Source organism: Drosophila elegans, unplaced genomic scaffold, assembly GCF_018152505.1.
Source record: "Drosophila elegans isolate 14027-0461.03 unplaced genomic scaffold, ASM1815250v1 contig_814, whole genome shotgun sequence".
Taxonomy (NCBI): domain Eukaryota; kingdom Metazoa; phylum Arthropoda; class Insecta; order Diptera; family Drosophilidae; genus Drosophila; species Drosophila elegans.
This window is the reverse complement of record NW_024546167.1, coordinates 9,321,821-9,335,100: the sequence shown is the minus strand read 5'-3', so window position 1 is coordinate 9,335,100 and position 13,280 is coordinate 9,321,821. Positions and strand designations below refer to the sequence as shown.

The 13,280-nt window shown below is 36.3% G+C and overlaps 2 protein-coding genes across 3 annotated transcripts; both read left to right on the top strand.

The window, feature by feature from the left end:
* Window positions 1–3,646: 3,646 nt before the first annotated feature.
* On the top strand, window positions 3,647–5,416 carry LOC108150423 (hydroxysteroid dehydrogenase-like protein 1). The gene is made up of 3 exons (XM_017278580.2): window positions 3,647–4,016; window positions 4,393–4,506; window positions 4,749–5,416. The coding sequence occupies exons 1-3, from the start codon at window positions 3,737–3,739 to the stop codon at window positions 5,276–5,278; spliced, it is 924 nt and encodes a 307-aa protein (XP_017134069.1). The 5' UTR covers window positions 3,647–3,736; the 3' UTR covers window positions 5,279–5,416.
* A 368-nt stretch (window positions 5,417–5,784) lies between these two features.
* Window positions 5,785–13,095, top strand: LOC108150518 (hydroxysteroid dehydrogenase-like protein 1). Of its 2 annotated transcripts, XM_017278739.2 has the most exons (6): window positions 5,785–5,901; window positions 7,630–7,843; window positions 11,044–11,166; window positions 11,230–11,340; window positions 12,173–12,621; window positions 12,853–13,095. In XM_017278739.2, the coding sequence occupies exons 2-6, from the start codon at window positions 7,666–7,668 to the stop codon at window positions 12,967–12,969; spliced, it is 978 nt and encodes a 325-aa protein (XP_017134228.1). In that variant the 5' UTR covers window positions 5,785–5,901; window positions 7,630–7,665; the 3' UTR covers window positions 12,970–13,095. The 2 variants fall into 2 exon arrangements, with proteins under 2 accessions (XP_017134228.1, XP_017134227.1); XM_017278738.2 differs by lacking the exon at window positions 5,785–5,901 and having other exon boundaries at window positions 6,921–7,843.
* The last annotated feature ends 185 nt before the right edge of the window (window positions 13,096–13,280 follow it).

Genomic DNA, 13,280 nt, shown 5'->3' with positions numbered 1-13,280 from the left:
ATTTGAATGGAACCCAAAGTTATTATTGATAAATTTATTATTATTACTACTTAATAGAAGTGATAATTTATTGCTAAAAAAAAATTTAACTAGATCAAGAATTTTTTATATTGTATATTTACATTAAATATTTTTTTTCATTACTCAAAAAAACTTAACCATGTTAGTTTCAACAAAAAAAGAATGTGCGTGGTTGACCCGATTTGTAAATTTGGCAATTTTTTCAAAAATAATTTAAAAATTGTAATAAATTTCTAATTGATTAATTAATAGATTTCTAATCGATTAAATACGATGTAAAAACCGTTTACTCATATCATGAAGTGATTATGTAATGGTTTAAATAAATTTAATTTTTGCTTATTGTTGTACAATATACAAAATCGTCTTTTTCTACACATGTGTCTGCATATGATCTCTTTAATCAGCATCTTGTTTGGCCAAAAGTACTTTAAGTACATGCAAAACAAGCACACTTTCACGTACAACTTAATAATGACAAAAGACTGGGCCAGTCAGCATTTGCAGTGCCGACAACATATTCCCAACAGGTGTAGACGCCACATCCAATTGCAAAGCTATTTTCGGTCAGGGGAACGATGACACTCATCTTCTCCCGCCGACTTGGCTATAAATATGTTCTCGTATTTGTGGCAATGTGCAGTCGGAAAGGCAACTAAATGCATCTGCAGAACTCCACGCCACTCCATATCAACTTTAACCCGCAAGAATCGGAACTCAATGGTTATGGCCACCCGCAACATTGCGACACAAAACACTTGAACGAACAACATCCGCACGGGTCTGCCACCCACTTTTTGTTTGAGTTATTTTACGAGTTTTATTGGCTTTTATTGGCAACGAGATTTGAATTTTTCAAAACGACACTTGCTGCCGGTCGTTGTGGGTCCTGTTCTCCTTTTTGGCTTAATCGTTAGTCATTTTTTATGGCCAGTATTTTGCCTGCAGGTGCCATCCGGACATACGAGTCCACATCCTGGACATAACTTAACCACTGATTGCACTTTTATGGCCAAAAGTTGCTCCTTCGAAAAACAAGAGCCAACATTTTTTGCGATAACCACAAACTGCTAATTAACTGTTGACTACGAAACCGTTTAATCCTCTAGCCTCAAATGGCTAACCATCAAAAAAAAGAGTGGAAATTCATGGAAATACCATTCAAAGTGTGCCGCATAATGGCAGGCGACAGACAACTTGCTAATTTTCATGCACCATTTAAGGGGCGAGATCTTTTGATGGTGAAAAAATAGAAAAACGGGGAAATCTCTCCTCCATCTTGCCTGTCACGAATTCACTTCACAACTCTTTTTTTGCGGCCGTTGTTTTTTTCCCCGATGCGACAAGCCAAGCCTCCTTTGGAGCTACTTAAAATTCAGTGCCTGACATAAACATCCTTAAGCATCCTGCTAGTCAACAGTCGGCAGTCAGCAGTGCCAGCAATGCGCTTTAACGATATGTCAGAGATTAGAGAGCGTTACAAATGAATGCCAAGACAATTAATTGGGGGAATTAACGGAAAATGGAGTGCAAGCAAGGGGATGTTCTGTAATTCTAATTCCTAATTATAGGAAGTGATTTTTTTAATAATTTAGTAAGTAAAAGTTTGCAGAAAAATTAAAATAGTTAATAATCCATTTGACCAAATGGATTGCAAGATTTTTATAAAAATATCATTTATACCCAATAAAATAAAACATTATGTAAAAATTATTTGTAACTTCTCAAAAGAATTACAATATATATGTTACTTCCAGTTTTCGCCGAAAGGTCTTTAACCAACAATTCTTTGGCTTCCCACTCCTCTTACCAAACTAAATGCAATAATAACCACAATAAAAATCTGTAAAAATGAGCATTACATGAGCTGGCTCATAGTCATATGAATAAAATGGAATGACTGCCAGCGGCAAACGCGAAACAAAGCAAACAATAATTTCCCTCATATATAAAAAGAAAGCGAGGACATTGGGCGAAGGACTCGCAGTTTTTTGGGCTAAGTCAAAACGGATGTACAAATTGCAAGGCATAATTCAAATTGCTTGACTTTTTGACAATGACTGCGCCAGTTTGGCCACCCACTCCCTGTGTTCTCTGGATAGCCTGTTATCTTGGCATATGTGCCATGAACTGAAAACTGGCGCCATTCACTTGCAATATATTTTTGCTATGCTGGGCTATTTATTTAAACCCTCGACTGCACTCTCTGCGGAATTAAAGGTTCTCGATCCATAACCACAGTGCGTGTGAGTCACATTAATTAGCTAAACTGCCAGAAAGTGCGCTTAAAAAGCAATTAAATGTGATTAGCATAAGTTGCCCCTCTACTTGCCACATTTACTCGTATATTTTTGCTAAAAATTGCTAAATACTTTTCGGCTTGTGTGAGGGGCACACAAATCGCTGCATATTTCCAGGCTGCCATTAGGTTCGAATGGGTTCTGGCGGTTTTCTGTCCTGGCCTTAAAACCATTCGACTTAATTAGTTGGCCGACGCCAACAGTCGACGCCCCCGACTTGTCTTTTTCCTATCTTTTCGGGGGCCGAAAAACTATGAATTTATTTGACACTTGAATAAATGCGGTTTTTGCGGCAGCCAAAAACGACGAAAAATGGGTAGGAAATATATTTTTCAAAATGGATTTGCTAGCAGCCAAAAAGCTCATCCCTATTTCCCGGGTGTCGACACACATGGTTGATATATAACCCATGTCGAGCTCGAGCTCTTGTTCCACAGTTCGATTCACAGCGTTTCCTGATTTCCTTGCTCGAAGTCAGCACTTTAACATCAGCAGGGGGATTCCCAGTTGGTTGGGAGGCGTGAGTGTACTTAGCGTTTTGTAAAATGTCATTTCTGTGCCCTCCCTAATTTATGAATACCGCTTCCAGGCGGTAATTGTGATGTGTGAGTGTGGCATTTGGTGTAGAGTATAGAGTATAGAGTGCATTTTTGGCAAACAAAGGACCAACGGGCAATGATGTCATCTGTGGCTGGAGTTTTGGATTAGAAGGTGACTGACTTTGAAAACGTCTGATGGTGAAATACCCATCTGAATTCTTTCTAAATTTGTCTTAAAATTAAATGCTTAAATAAAAATGTATAAGTTATGTAAAGGAAAATATATATTTCTCTTCTAAACCTAATAATGTTTAAAAAACTACAAAAAATATTACTACTCAATAATTGCTGTTCTTAAAGTAAAATGAACTAATTTCTGTGCAGTTAAAAGAGAAATTAAATGTTCTTTAAAAATAAAAACCTAATAATAAATCTAATTTGTTTAGCCAAAGAAAATAAAACATGTTTGTCAATCGAATAATGACTTTCACTTGCTAGCTACCTAAATTACACGACCTTGCACACCAAATTTCCAGTGTAGTGCACTTAAAAAGATAGATGGGTCTTTTTAATTTGGCCGTTTCTAGGCAAACAGCAGTCAAACCATCGGGCACACCAAAACTGATTCATCGAAATACTTGCGAGTAGCACATATTATGATAACATTATAATCTGCGCAGTGTTAACGGCAAGTCGAACACCTTTTGATTGCCGGCACTTCTATATATGCATGTCATTTAAATTCAGCGCCCTGTCCGGCGAAAAGTTTGCAATTTGCTCCGTGACCACAGTCCGTTCGAGGGAGTCGACCGGATCGCACACACCTATTCTGTGCCCGAGCAGTCAATTAGAAATAGTAAATTAATAGAAACCGAAATGTTTTGCGCCTTATTAACGTTTTTAACATTCATTGGCTTCTATGCCCTGGCATCTTATCTCTACGAGCAGCTAAGAACGCCCTACAAATTGCTGAAAATTCGGTATTTTAGCGATAGTAGACCCACCCTTAAGGAGCGTTATGGAGATTGGGCTGCTGTCACGGGAGCCAGCGATGGCATCGGCAAGGAATATGCCAAGACTTTGGCCCGCCACAACATCAATGTGGTACTGATCGCCAGGAACGAGGAGAAACTGCAGGCGGTGGCCAAGGAAATTGGTAAGTCAAGTGGCGGAGAGATTAGGACAGGTTCTGAGATTACAATAAAATCAACGGTTATCAACGGTTTTGTCTGTCTGTGAAATGTTGTGGCCAACTTTCTTGATCAGTAATAAATTCTAAAGTCTTTTAAAATTAGTTCTATATTTTTTATAGCTCACTTATTACTCATTGTTACTGCATTAATTATTTAGCTTTGCATATTTTTTGCTTTTTAATTATCTGTTATTGCTTCCGTTAGATGGTGAAATGTATAGTTTTTGTTCAAATAACACGACACTTTTGATGAACACGCAAAGCTGTTGTCAAAATTATGATCTGATACCAAGCGATGAGTTTTTCTATTTTTATTTTCTAATAACACAACTAATTTCAGCTGATATAAGTTCTGGTGTGCAGACAAAGATTGTGATCGCAGACTTTACCAAGGGCTCTCAGGTCTACGATCATATTGAAAAGGAAACGGTTAATATACCCATTTCTATACTTGGTAAGTAAATAAACTAGCATAAGCTAGAAATATCATAATTGATTCTTATATTTTCAAATATTTGTATTATATAAAACAAAAAATTGGTAGTTATTTAAATACTGTAGATATATAATGTTTTTAATTGAAATAAGATACAAATCTAAATGAGAAAGAATAGGATGAGGAGTCATAAATTAAATTTTATATATAATGTACAGCATTCCTGATTAATAAACTTGTATTTGTAAACTAATCCACAGTGAACAACGTGGGAACCGGTGCACCTACTTCTTTGCTGAAATGGACCCAGGAAGCAACGCAGAACATAATCGACACCAATGTGGTGGCTGTTTCGCAGCTGTCCCGCCTCTTCTTCCAGCGAATGAAGGCGTCGAAGATCAAGGGCGCTATTGTGAACGTTAGTTCCGGAACGGAGCTACAGCCCCTGCCCTACGGAGCTTACTATGCCGCCTCGAAGGCGTATACACGCAGCTTAACCCTCGCCTTGTATCACGAGGCCAAGCCGTTTGGCATCCATGTGCAGCTGCTGTCCCCCAATTTCGTGGTCACCAAGATCAACTCGTACTCCAGGCAGATCATGAAGGGCGGTCTGTTTATCCCATCGGCTGCGGCTTATGCCCAGAGTGCGGTTGATCAGCTGAGGGATGGAGTGGACGAGACACCGGGTTTCCTGTGGCACCATATCCAAAATGCCGTGGCCACCGCCTTCACGTGGCGTGTGCGTACCTATACCGCCACCAAAATCTTTAACAAAATATCGGACAAGTAAAAACAGGAGTAAAATGTTAAAACTATGAAAACTATGTATTTAATGGATGCGACTCGGCTTAAGAAAATGGAATTCACTTAATTCACTTAATCACCCTTAGTAATTGAGTGATTAAAGAAAAGCAGTTTAGTAAATAAATTATAGCACACTTTCTGGCGGGCTTTCAACTAAACTGGGTTCGTGTCTCAACTAAACAGTTCAAAATTTGTAACTTCAATAAATGTTTTGAGCTTTCTCTTTTTTTGTGTATAATTTGTAGTTAGCATATACATAACTACACAATAATTGTAAATAATTTTTTATAATTTACTTAAATATATTTAAACTGCACAATTGTTTTTTTTTTCAGTTTAAATTTTTACTAGTGTTTTGGTTTTCTTACTTTACTTTTTAACTTAAAACTAGCCTTGGCTTAAAAACGGACAAAATGACAGCACTATTTACATTTAGAACTTTTGGGGAAAGCTCTGGGACTTCCTCGTTGAAGAAATTCTCCCGCCGTGTTCCTCAGTCTAAAATCAATATTCGGCTCGACAGGCGGCAGCCGACAGTCCCATACTCATAAAGTATTGATTATATTTTTGGAGTTTGGAAACTTCAATAGTTGTGTTCGTCCACAGCATGTGAGTTTACTTATTAATATTTTTCAATTAAAGATACAATTTTTCGGGTTGTGGAACATTGCTGTTAATTAGCTGATAAAGCTGTCTATAGAACTTTGGAAAACCCTTTGAGCACTCAAAGAACCACCAAGTGAGCAACAAGTTGAAAAGTGTAATTTGTATGCGATGACCAGTTTGCCCTTCTCAATTGCTAAACGTTTTGGTTTGTGTGTTGCTCTATAAAGTCGCACTGTTAATTCAGTTTTTTAAAAATAGTAACGTAACTAAATTTATATTAATTGTGGAAGACATTCACACCCCAGTGGTCAGTAGTTTGTGGGACATTTCCTATTGCCATTGTAATAGAGTACTCTTTTTTCATGAAGTTTGCGTAATGGATTAATACATTAGCTTAACCTTTGCTCGAGTTACCGATGATGTTCATTTTTGCTTTGCCTTTGTAACAGAAAATTATGATAAGAAAGACAAATTTTTGGAACTTACTGAATTTTTTATGGCAAAAGAGAACTGAGAAACATTTACTTCTCTTGTTTGTTCGGAAATGCATTTTTGTTTTGTTCCGTTCTTGATAAGCGCAACTTATGGTAATGAAATTGTAAAGATAACAATACGGAATTGTATATAAATATTACAGATAATAGAAGGCATTAAGTAAAAATATAAGAACTATTGTATTTCGTATAATCAACAACCAACTAGCTTTGTAATAATAACGAAATTATTAAAACAATACAAAATCTGTAGAGTACATGATTTTTTTTTAATTCAAATTTTCATATATTTTTAATATAATTGATTTTTAATAAAAAAAGTTGAAGTCAATCATATAAAACTAAAAACCAAAGAGAAGGATGGCAAAGCAAAGAAATCTTAAATATTATATAAAGATGCTTCGCAAAATTTTTAGAAATGATACAATTAATTATTTATAAAAAACTATTACCTTATTTTTTTTGAAAACTGTATCAATCCCAGAGCATTTAGCGACTTGCAAAAACAGAGGTAAGGGAAAAACTGTGTAAAAAAACTGTCACTGAGGGCCAGGGGTCATTGCATGACAAAAGACAATTTAACACATATTTCGAATAATTGTTTGCAATTAGTTCTACACCGCTAGTAAGCTGATTATGCACTTAGTAAATAAGCCAACATTACGACAGTTCACAGCGGGTGAAAATGCAAACCGTATGAGAGGTTCATCTCTTTCGCGGCAATTAAATGTCAAATAATTCACCCGGCCAAGACACACGAAGTTTTTCAACAGCTTTAGGCCGCAGTAAAAGGCAACGAAATTAAAAATAAAATTTAATGAAATAACAAACCGACAAAAAGTGAGTAAAACCGCGGAAAAGAGCCCCCAACTGCAGTGGCCTTTCCGCTGTAAGTCGCTGTTGTTTTCTTAATTTTTTACAACTGAAGCTTGTTGAAGACCCGATCCGAAACAGAAAACCCGAAAACCGAAAGTCCGAAAATACGAAGCCGCATTTCCAAGTGTTCAGTGCGTGATCGACGCTCAGACCTGCAACTTGTGCCTCCGGAGGAAAAAAGAGACAGACAGACAGCGCGATAGTGCGAAAGTCGGGCGATTAAAAGTCGGTGTTGTAGTAAAACACAACGAATCATTAAATAATCAGCATAAGCGGGCAGTGATAAGCATTTTCTCTTATCACCAACCAAAAGTGGTTACCTTTTTCCGACTATATAAATAGAACTTTCTCAATCATGCAGCAAGTTCTGGAAGTGAGCATATATACACTGCTCAGGATGGCGTTTATTTGGCAGCTGATATCCGCGGCTATCTATATAGTGGGATCCCTAACTATCGCCGCCTTTCTGTACGACAACCTGAAGTCCTTGATCAGTATCATTAAGGCCGTTCTGGAACCCTACTTCCAGCCCCAATTGCCGAAGACTCTGATCGAAAAGTTCGGCCAATGGGCAGGTGAGTGATTCGATGTTACATGTTACATGTTATTCAATCCGATATTTGCATACATTAGCCACACGGTTTTGTCAATATTTAAGGTTTGCGCTTTTGGTTGCTTGACTTTCACACATGCAAATTGTTTACCTCGTTTCTTGAGGCAGTGTTTTGCTATATCTGCCATATCGAAACATTCAGCACTTAGTCAGTCATTAGCTAATTACACATCCCTTTAATATTAATTAATGACTATTGCTTATAAATCCGATAGATGTCAGTAATAACACATAATGTTCAGTTTTAATAAGAATATCGTGTGTTTATTTCTTCAATTAGACTAATCGATTTGAGTAGTGTGGTATTTTACCATATTTTAATTTTTGGTATCTGTTAAGTTAATTTTAAAATGGTTTGTAATTGTCCCATATGATATATGGTATGAGTTATTTAGCAATAATAACTCATACCATAACTTCCACGACTACTTATTGGAACGTTCGCCGAAGAAGTTCACGAAATCTATTTTTGATTAGATAAAAAATTAGTAATCATTATGATTTTCCACATAATTAATACTGCCTGGACGTAAGGCTTAGTATTTCTTATCAAAAAGTTTGACGATATCAAAGGCACTAGTATTAAAAATTTGGCGTTGTTAACTTGAACTTTGAGTCTTGATGTGTATAATTGAAAACTACAAAATCATTATGATTTACGATTCTTTCACCATTACATATCATAACCAAAAGAAATATTTAAGTTTTGGAAGTAATTGTATTTAAATTGCCGAAACAAAATGTTCAATTATTACAAAGATTTTAAAAATATATATATTTTGTTTTCTATCTGAAACTTAAAATCATCACGACCAAATGGAAACTAAATAAATCATCAAGATAAGCAGAATATGATATTAAAAATATTTGTAATTTTGTAAATATAATTAAGTCAACGTATAATAATGATAACAATTTACTTTTCTGAAATATAAATACGCATGTTATTGAAGGATTTGCCAAAATAATTACCAAATTAATCAAGCAACTGGCTTTGTTATACCCTTGCAGAGGGTATTATAATTTCAGTCAGAAGTTTGCAACGCAGTGAAGGAGACATCTCCGACCCTATAAAGTATATATATTCTTGATCAGCATCACTAGGCGAGTCGATCTAGCCATGTCCGTCTGTCCGTCTGTCCGTCCGTTTATATGCAAACTAGTCTCTCAGTTTTAAAGCTATCTGCATGAAACTTTCCCAAAAGTTGTCTTTCTATTGCAGGTAGTATATAAGTCGGAACGAGCCGGATCGGACGACTATAGCATATAGCTCCCATAGGAACAATCGGAAAAATAAATGAAAAAAAATTATAACTTTGCTGTTTTTTAATTTTTTGTTTAGTTCTTCGACATATAGCAATGGTTAAATATTTCAGAATTATGGTTTAAATTTCATCAAAATCGGACGACTATAGCATATAGCTCTCATAGGAACAATCGGAAAAATAATTGAAAAAAAATTATAACTTTGCTGTTTTTTAATTTTTTGTTTTGTTCTTCGACATAAAGCAATGGTTAAGTATTTCAGAATCATGGTAAAAATTTCATCAAAATCGGACGACTATAGCATATAGCTCCCATAGGAACAATCGGAAAAATAAATGAAAAAAAATTATAACTTTTCTGTTTTTTACTGTTTTGTTTAGCCCTTCGACATAAAGCAATGGTTAAATATTTTCGATTTACGGTTTAAATTTCATCAAAGTCGGACGACTATATCATATAGCTCCCATAGGAACAATAAAAAAATATAAAATAACTATCAAATAATTGAGCTGCAAATCATCATAGCTTCAATGTTTTTAAACTTATACGCAAGTAAATTATAATTTTAATGTTTTCAAAAATGTTTAATTCTTGCAATAGCTGCAAGGGTATATGAACTTCGGCTTGCCGAAGTTTGCTTTCTTTCTTGTTTATATTTCGCTTTATGGACCACACAAAGTCATTCAACTCATAAACAAACCGGCTTGCGATTTTCTCAATTATTCATCATTTGGAGTTCGGTCTGTTTTTGGTTTATTATTCAGTTATTTCGCTTTCATTGACTCAAGTCTCGTGCGGCTCTTCGTGGTCTAATGGCTGTGAATTTTACTGTCGCTTTTATAATTAAATTAGTGGGTGACCTTCAATGGCACTGAGTGATCGACTTCTGCATAGTTTTCCTAATTGAATTCTGAAAAATTTTCAAACGGTTTTGATTCTTCACCTATCGAGGTGCAAAATCTTGGCAAAATAAACGGAATTCGTAATTATCGTACAGCACGCAAGCGCAACAATCGATTGGTGTTGCCGTTGTACTCTTAAATGTTGCTGTTGTCGGTGTTGATATTGCTGCCGTGTTTTCACGTTTCCGTTGCACAAATATTTGGCAACCGATAACCAGCTGCCAGTGGCAACAACGCTGCAATTGCCACGCAAGCCGGTTTGCTTCTGAGTGCTTCTTTGCGGCCAATTCCATTCATGATATTTGCTGAGGTTTCGGCAACCAACAACCGACAACTAGCGATGTGATTAAAAGAGGCCCAGTCGAATGCATCGGGTTAATTAGCGGGTAGATGTTAGCTTCGAAAAGGCCTTTTTAAAAGGTCTTGACATTATTCAGTTGCTAAAAATATAAGCAAACGAAAGAAAGTGACGAAAGTCTTCAAATTTTCATAAATCTTCCAGCATCGTATAGAAAATTGTTTCGTCATGTAATTTATATTGAGTTAATGTAGTTTTTTGTTGACAACTATTTACGGGAGGCATATATTAATATTTTAAGTATTTTGTATTATTTTTCAAAAGGTACAGAGCTAATTCTTAAAAGGTTAACACTTGTTGACTAAAAATGTATTAAGTTGTTCATAAATTTGATAGGTTAATATACATTTTATTTGAAGGAAATGATTTATTATACTCTTGAAACTATTGTTACAAGATTTTCAAACTTTTGAGTATCAATAACGTTTAGAAATATGCTTATTAAAAACTTAAAATTATCGGCTTAAAATTGATAAACTTATATATATGTCGAATAATTTATTATTTAGTTTCATTCATTTTAAAATGTATACTTAACTCTTATGTTCTTACATCTTCCTGTACAAATGTAAAAAAAAAAGTGGCTTTGGCAACCTTCGTACTCATCAAGTTTCCATTCGATTCCCTTCACTTTAGTGGTGACGGGTGCCACCGATGGCATTGGAAAGGAATATGCCAGGGAGCTGGCTCGTCAGGGTCTCAACCTGGTGCTTATCTCGAGGACGAAGGAGAAGCTGATTGCCGTCACCAATGAGATTGGTAAGCGTTGTTTATCCACCAACAAATACACAATTTGTATTAAATATCGAAATGCATTTTCAGAGAGCCAGTACAAAGTAAAGACCAAGTGGATCGCTGTGGATTTTGCCAAGGGTCGTGAGGTTTATAATCAGATCGAAAAAGAACTGGCAGGAATTGAGGTTGGCATTTTGGGTAAGTAATGGGTGAACAAATATATTATGTAAAAAATTTTGTCAGAGCTCGGAACCTCTTTTGCCCTATTCTATAAAAAAAAGTTAAATACATTGCTTAATTATTCGCTAATCACAGTCATTACTCCACATTTTTGTAGTTATTAACCGATATTTACTGTACAAATTCATAATTCATAATTCATCATTGTCAACAGCCAACGGCAATCAACAGTAGCCGCTTTATATTTAGGTTTTTATTTTTTTGTCACTCTTTCTTGTGCTGCTGCCAATGTCAAACAATAATAATAATTGCGTGCAATTATGACTCTGGTTTTTGGTCTATTGGCGAGGCGAAGAGTGGCTTAGGCGATGTTCAAGTACATAGGCGATGCGCTGTTGTTGGGGTTTTATTCGGCCGACCAGACTCATAAACGCTTCAGACTCAGACTCGCTTCAGCAATTTACATTTCGACAACCTTGCGAACGCCTCAAGGCACTTTTCATAAAATGTTTCTTGGCTGATAAGAGTCGACACTGATCTTGGTCAGGTTAATTTATTTGGCACTGCTACCCTGATATGGGTTGCCATACTTAATAGTTTATCATTATGACCATATTTCAACGATTATTTTTAGGACACGGTTTTGGACTTCCGTTGTTTAGCCAAAATTTATGTGAACTTTAATCTCAACACAAAATTTTAGCTAAAAATTTAGAACAGTAACAAAGATACAATGTAAAAACTTCTTATTTGTATTAAGCTGTTATAATAGAGAAATTAAACAATTTATTTTAATGGCTATTAATAACAATGTTTTGATGTTGCTTCTGTAATGCTGGATTTCTTACAGTCAACAATGTGGGCATGATGTACGAACACCCCGAAACACTTGACCTTGTGCCAGAGGAGTTGCTGTGGAATCTCCTGACCGTCAATATAGGAGCCGTTACCATGATGACCCGAAAGATCCTGCCGCATATGATCGGCCGTCGGAAGGGCGCCATTGTCAATCTGGGATCCTCTTCGGAACTACAGCCCCTGCCCAATATGACTGTCTACGCGGCCAGCAAGAAGTTCGTTACGTACTTTTCCAAGGCTCTGGAACTGGAGTTGTCCGAGCACAACATCCACGTACAGCTGCTGATGCCCAACTTTGTGGTAACCAAGATGAATGCCTACGCCGATCGAGTGATGCAAGGCGGTCTGTTCTTCCCCAACGCCTATACATATGCCCGCTCCGCCGTCTTTACACTGGGAAAAACAAGTGAGACGAACGGTTTCTGGACTCATGGGATACAGGTGAGTACATTCATAACTTTAAAGTATATAACTCGAGATTTTAGATTGAAAGTGTTCTTGGGTAACCTTAAGAACCGAAAGCAAAGAAAAAAGTTACTCATACGTAGTGTTGTCTCAAGATACATATTTTCTTTTTTTGGATTTTTGGATTTTTACTTAATTAAATTTGTTAGAAAATTTATTTTGGTGTTGTTTAAATTAAGAATTATACAAAATCTTTTTCAATTACAGTACGCCTTAATGAAGCTGGCTCCGCTGCCGATTCGCACATACCTGGGACATCAGCTCTTCAAGCGGCTAAGAATCGAGGCCCTCGAGCAAAAGCAAAAGAAACTTAAGCTTTTTTAACTCGTTAAGCTAGGTTAGGAGTCATGTAAATATTTGGTTCTTAGTCATAAGGCTTAAGCTATAATCTAGACAATTATTTTGTATACAAGCCATTGAAAAAATAAAAATATAAAACAAAAGACAAAAGACAAAGGCACGATCCAAAAAACCGGCTGGCAAAATCAATTGCCAAAATGCACTAAACTCTGCCGGATTGCATAACCACTGCAATTCGGTTACAGGGGTGTGGAGCGGGGGGCTTGGACGGTTTCAGCGTGAAACCGGTTGGCCAGCGCGCGAAACTACTGACCGACAAAATGGCAAAGTGGCCA

Bases quoted from the DNA above. Each gene is read 5' to 3' on its own strand.
- LOC108150423 (XM_017278580.2), top strand. From the start codon at position 3,737: ATGTTTTGCGCCTTATTAACGTTTTTAACATTCATTGGCTTCTATGCC. The intron at 4,017-4,392 runs GTAAGTCAAGTG...AACTAATTTCAG, and splicing joins GGCGGTGGCCAAGGAAATTG to CTGATATAAGTTCTGGTGTG. The intron at 4,507-4,748 runs GTAAGTAAATAA...ACTAATCCACAG, and splicing joins TATACCCATTTCTATACTTG to TGAACAACGTGGGAACCGGT.
- LOC108150518 (XM_017278738.2), top strand. From the start codon at position 7,624: ATGCAGCAAGTTCTGGAAGTGAGCATATATACACTGCTCAGGATGGCG. The intron at 7,844-11,043 runs GTGAGTGATTCG...CCTTCACTTTAG, and splicing joins AAAGTTCGGCCAATGGGCAG to TGGTGACGGGTGCCACCGAT. The intron at 12,622-12,852 runs GTGAGTACATTC...TTTCAATTACAG, and splicing joins TCTGGACTCATGGGATACAG to TACGCCTTAATGAAGCTGGC.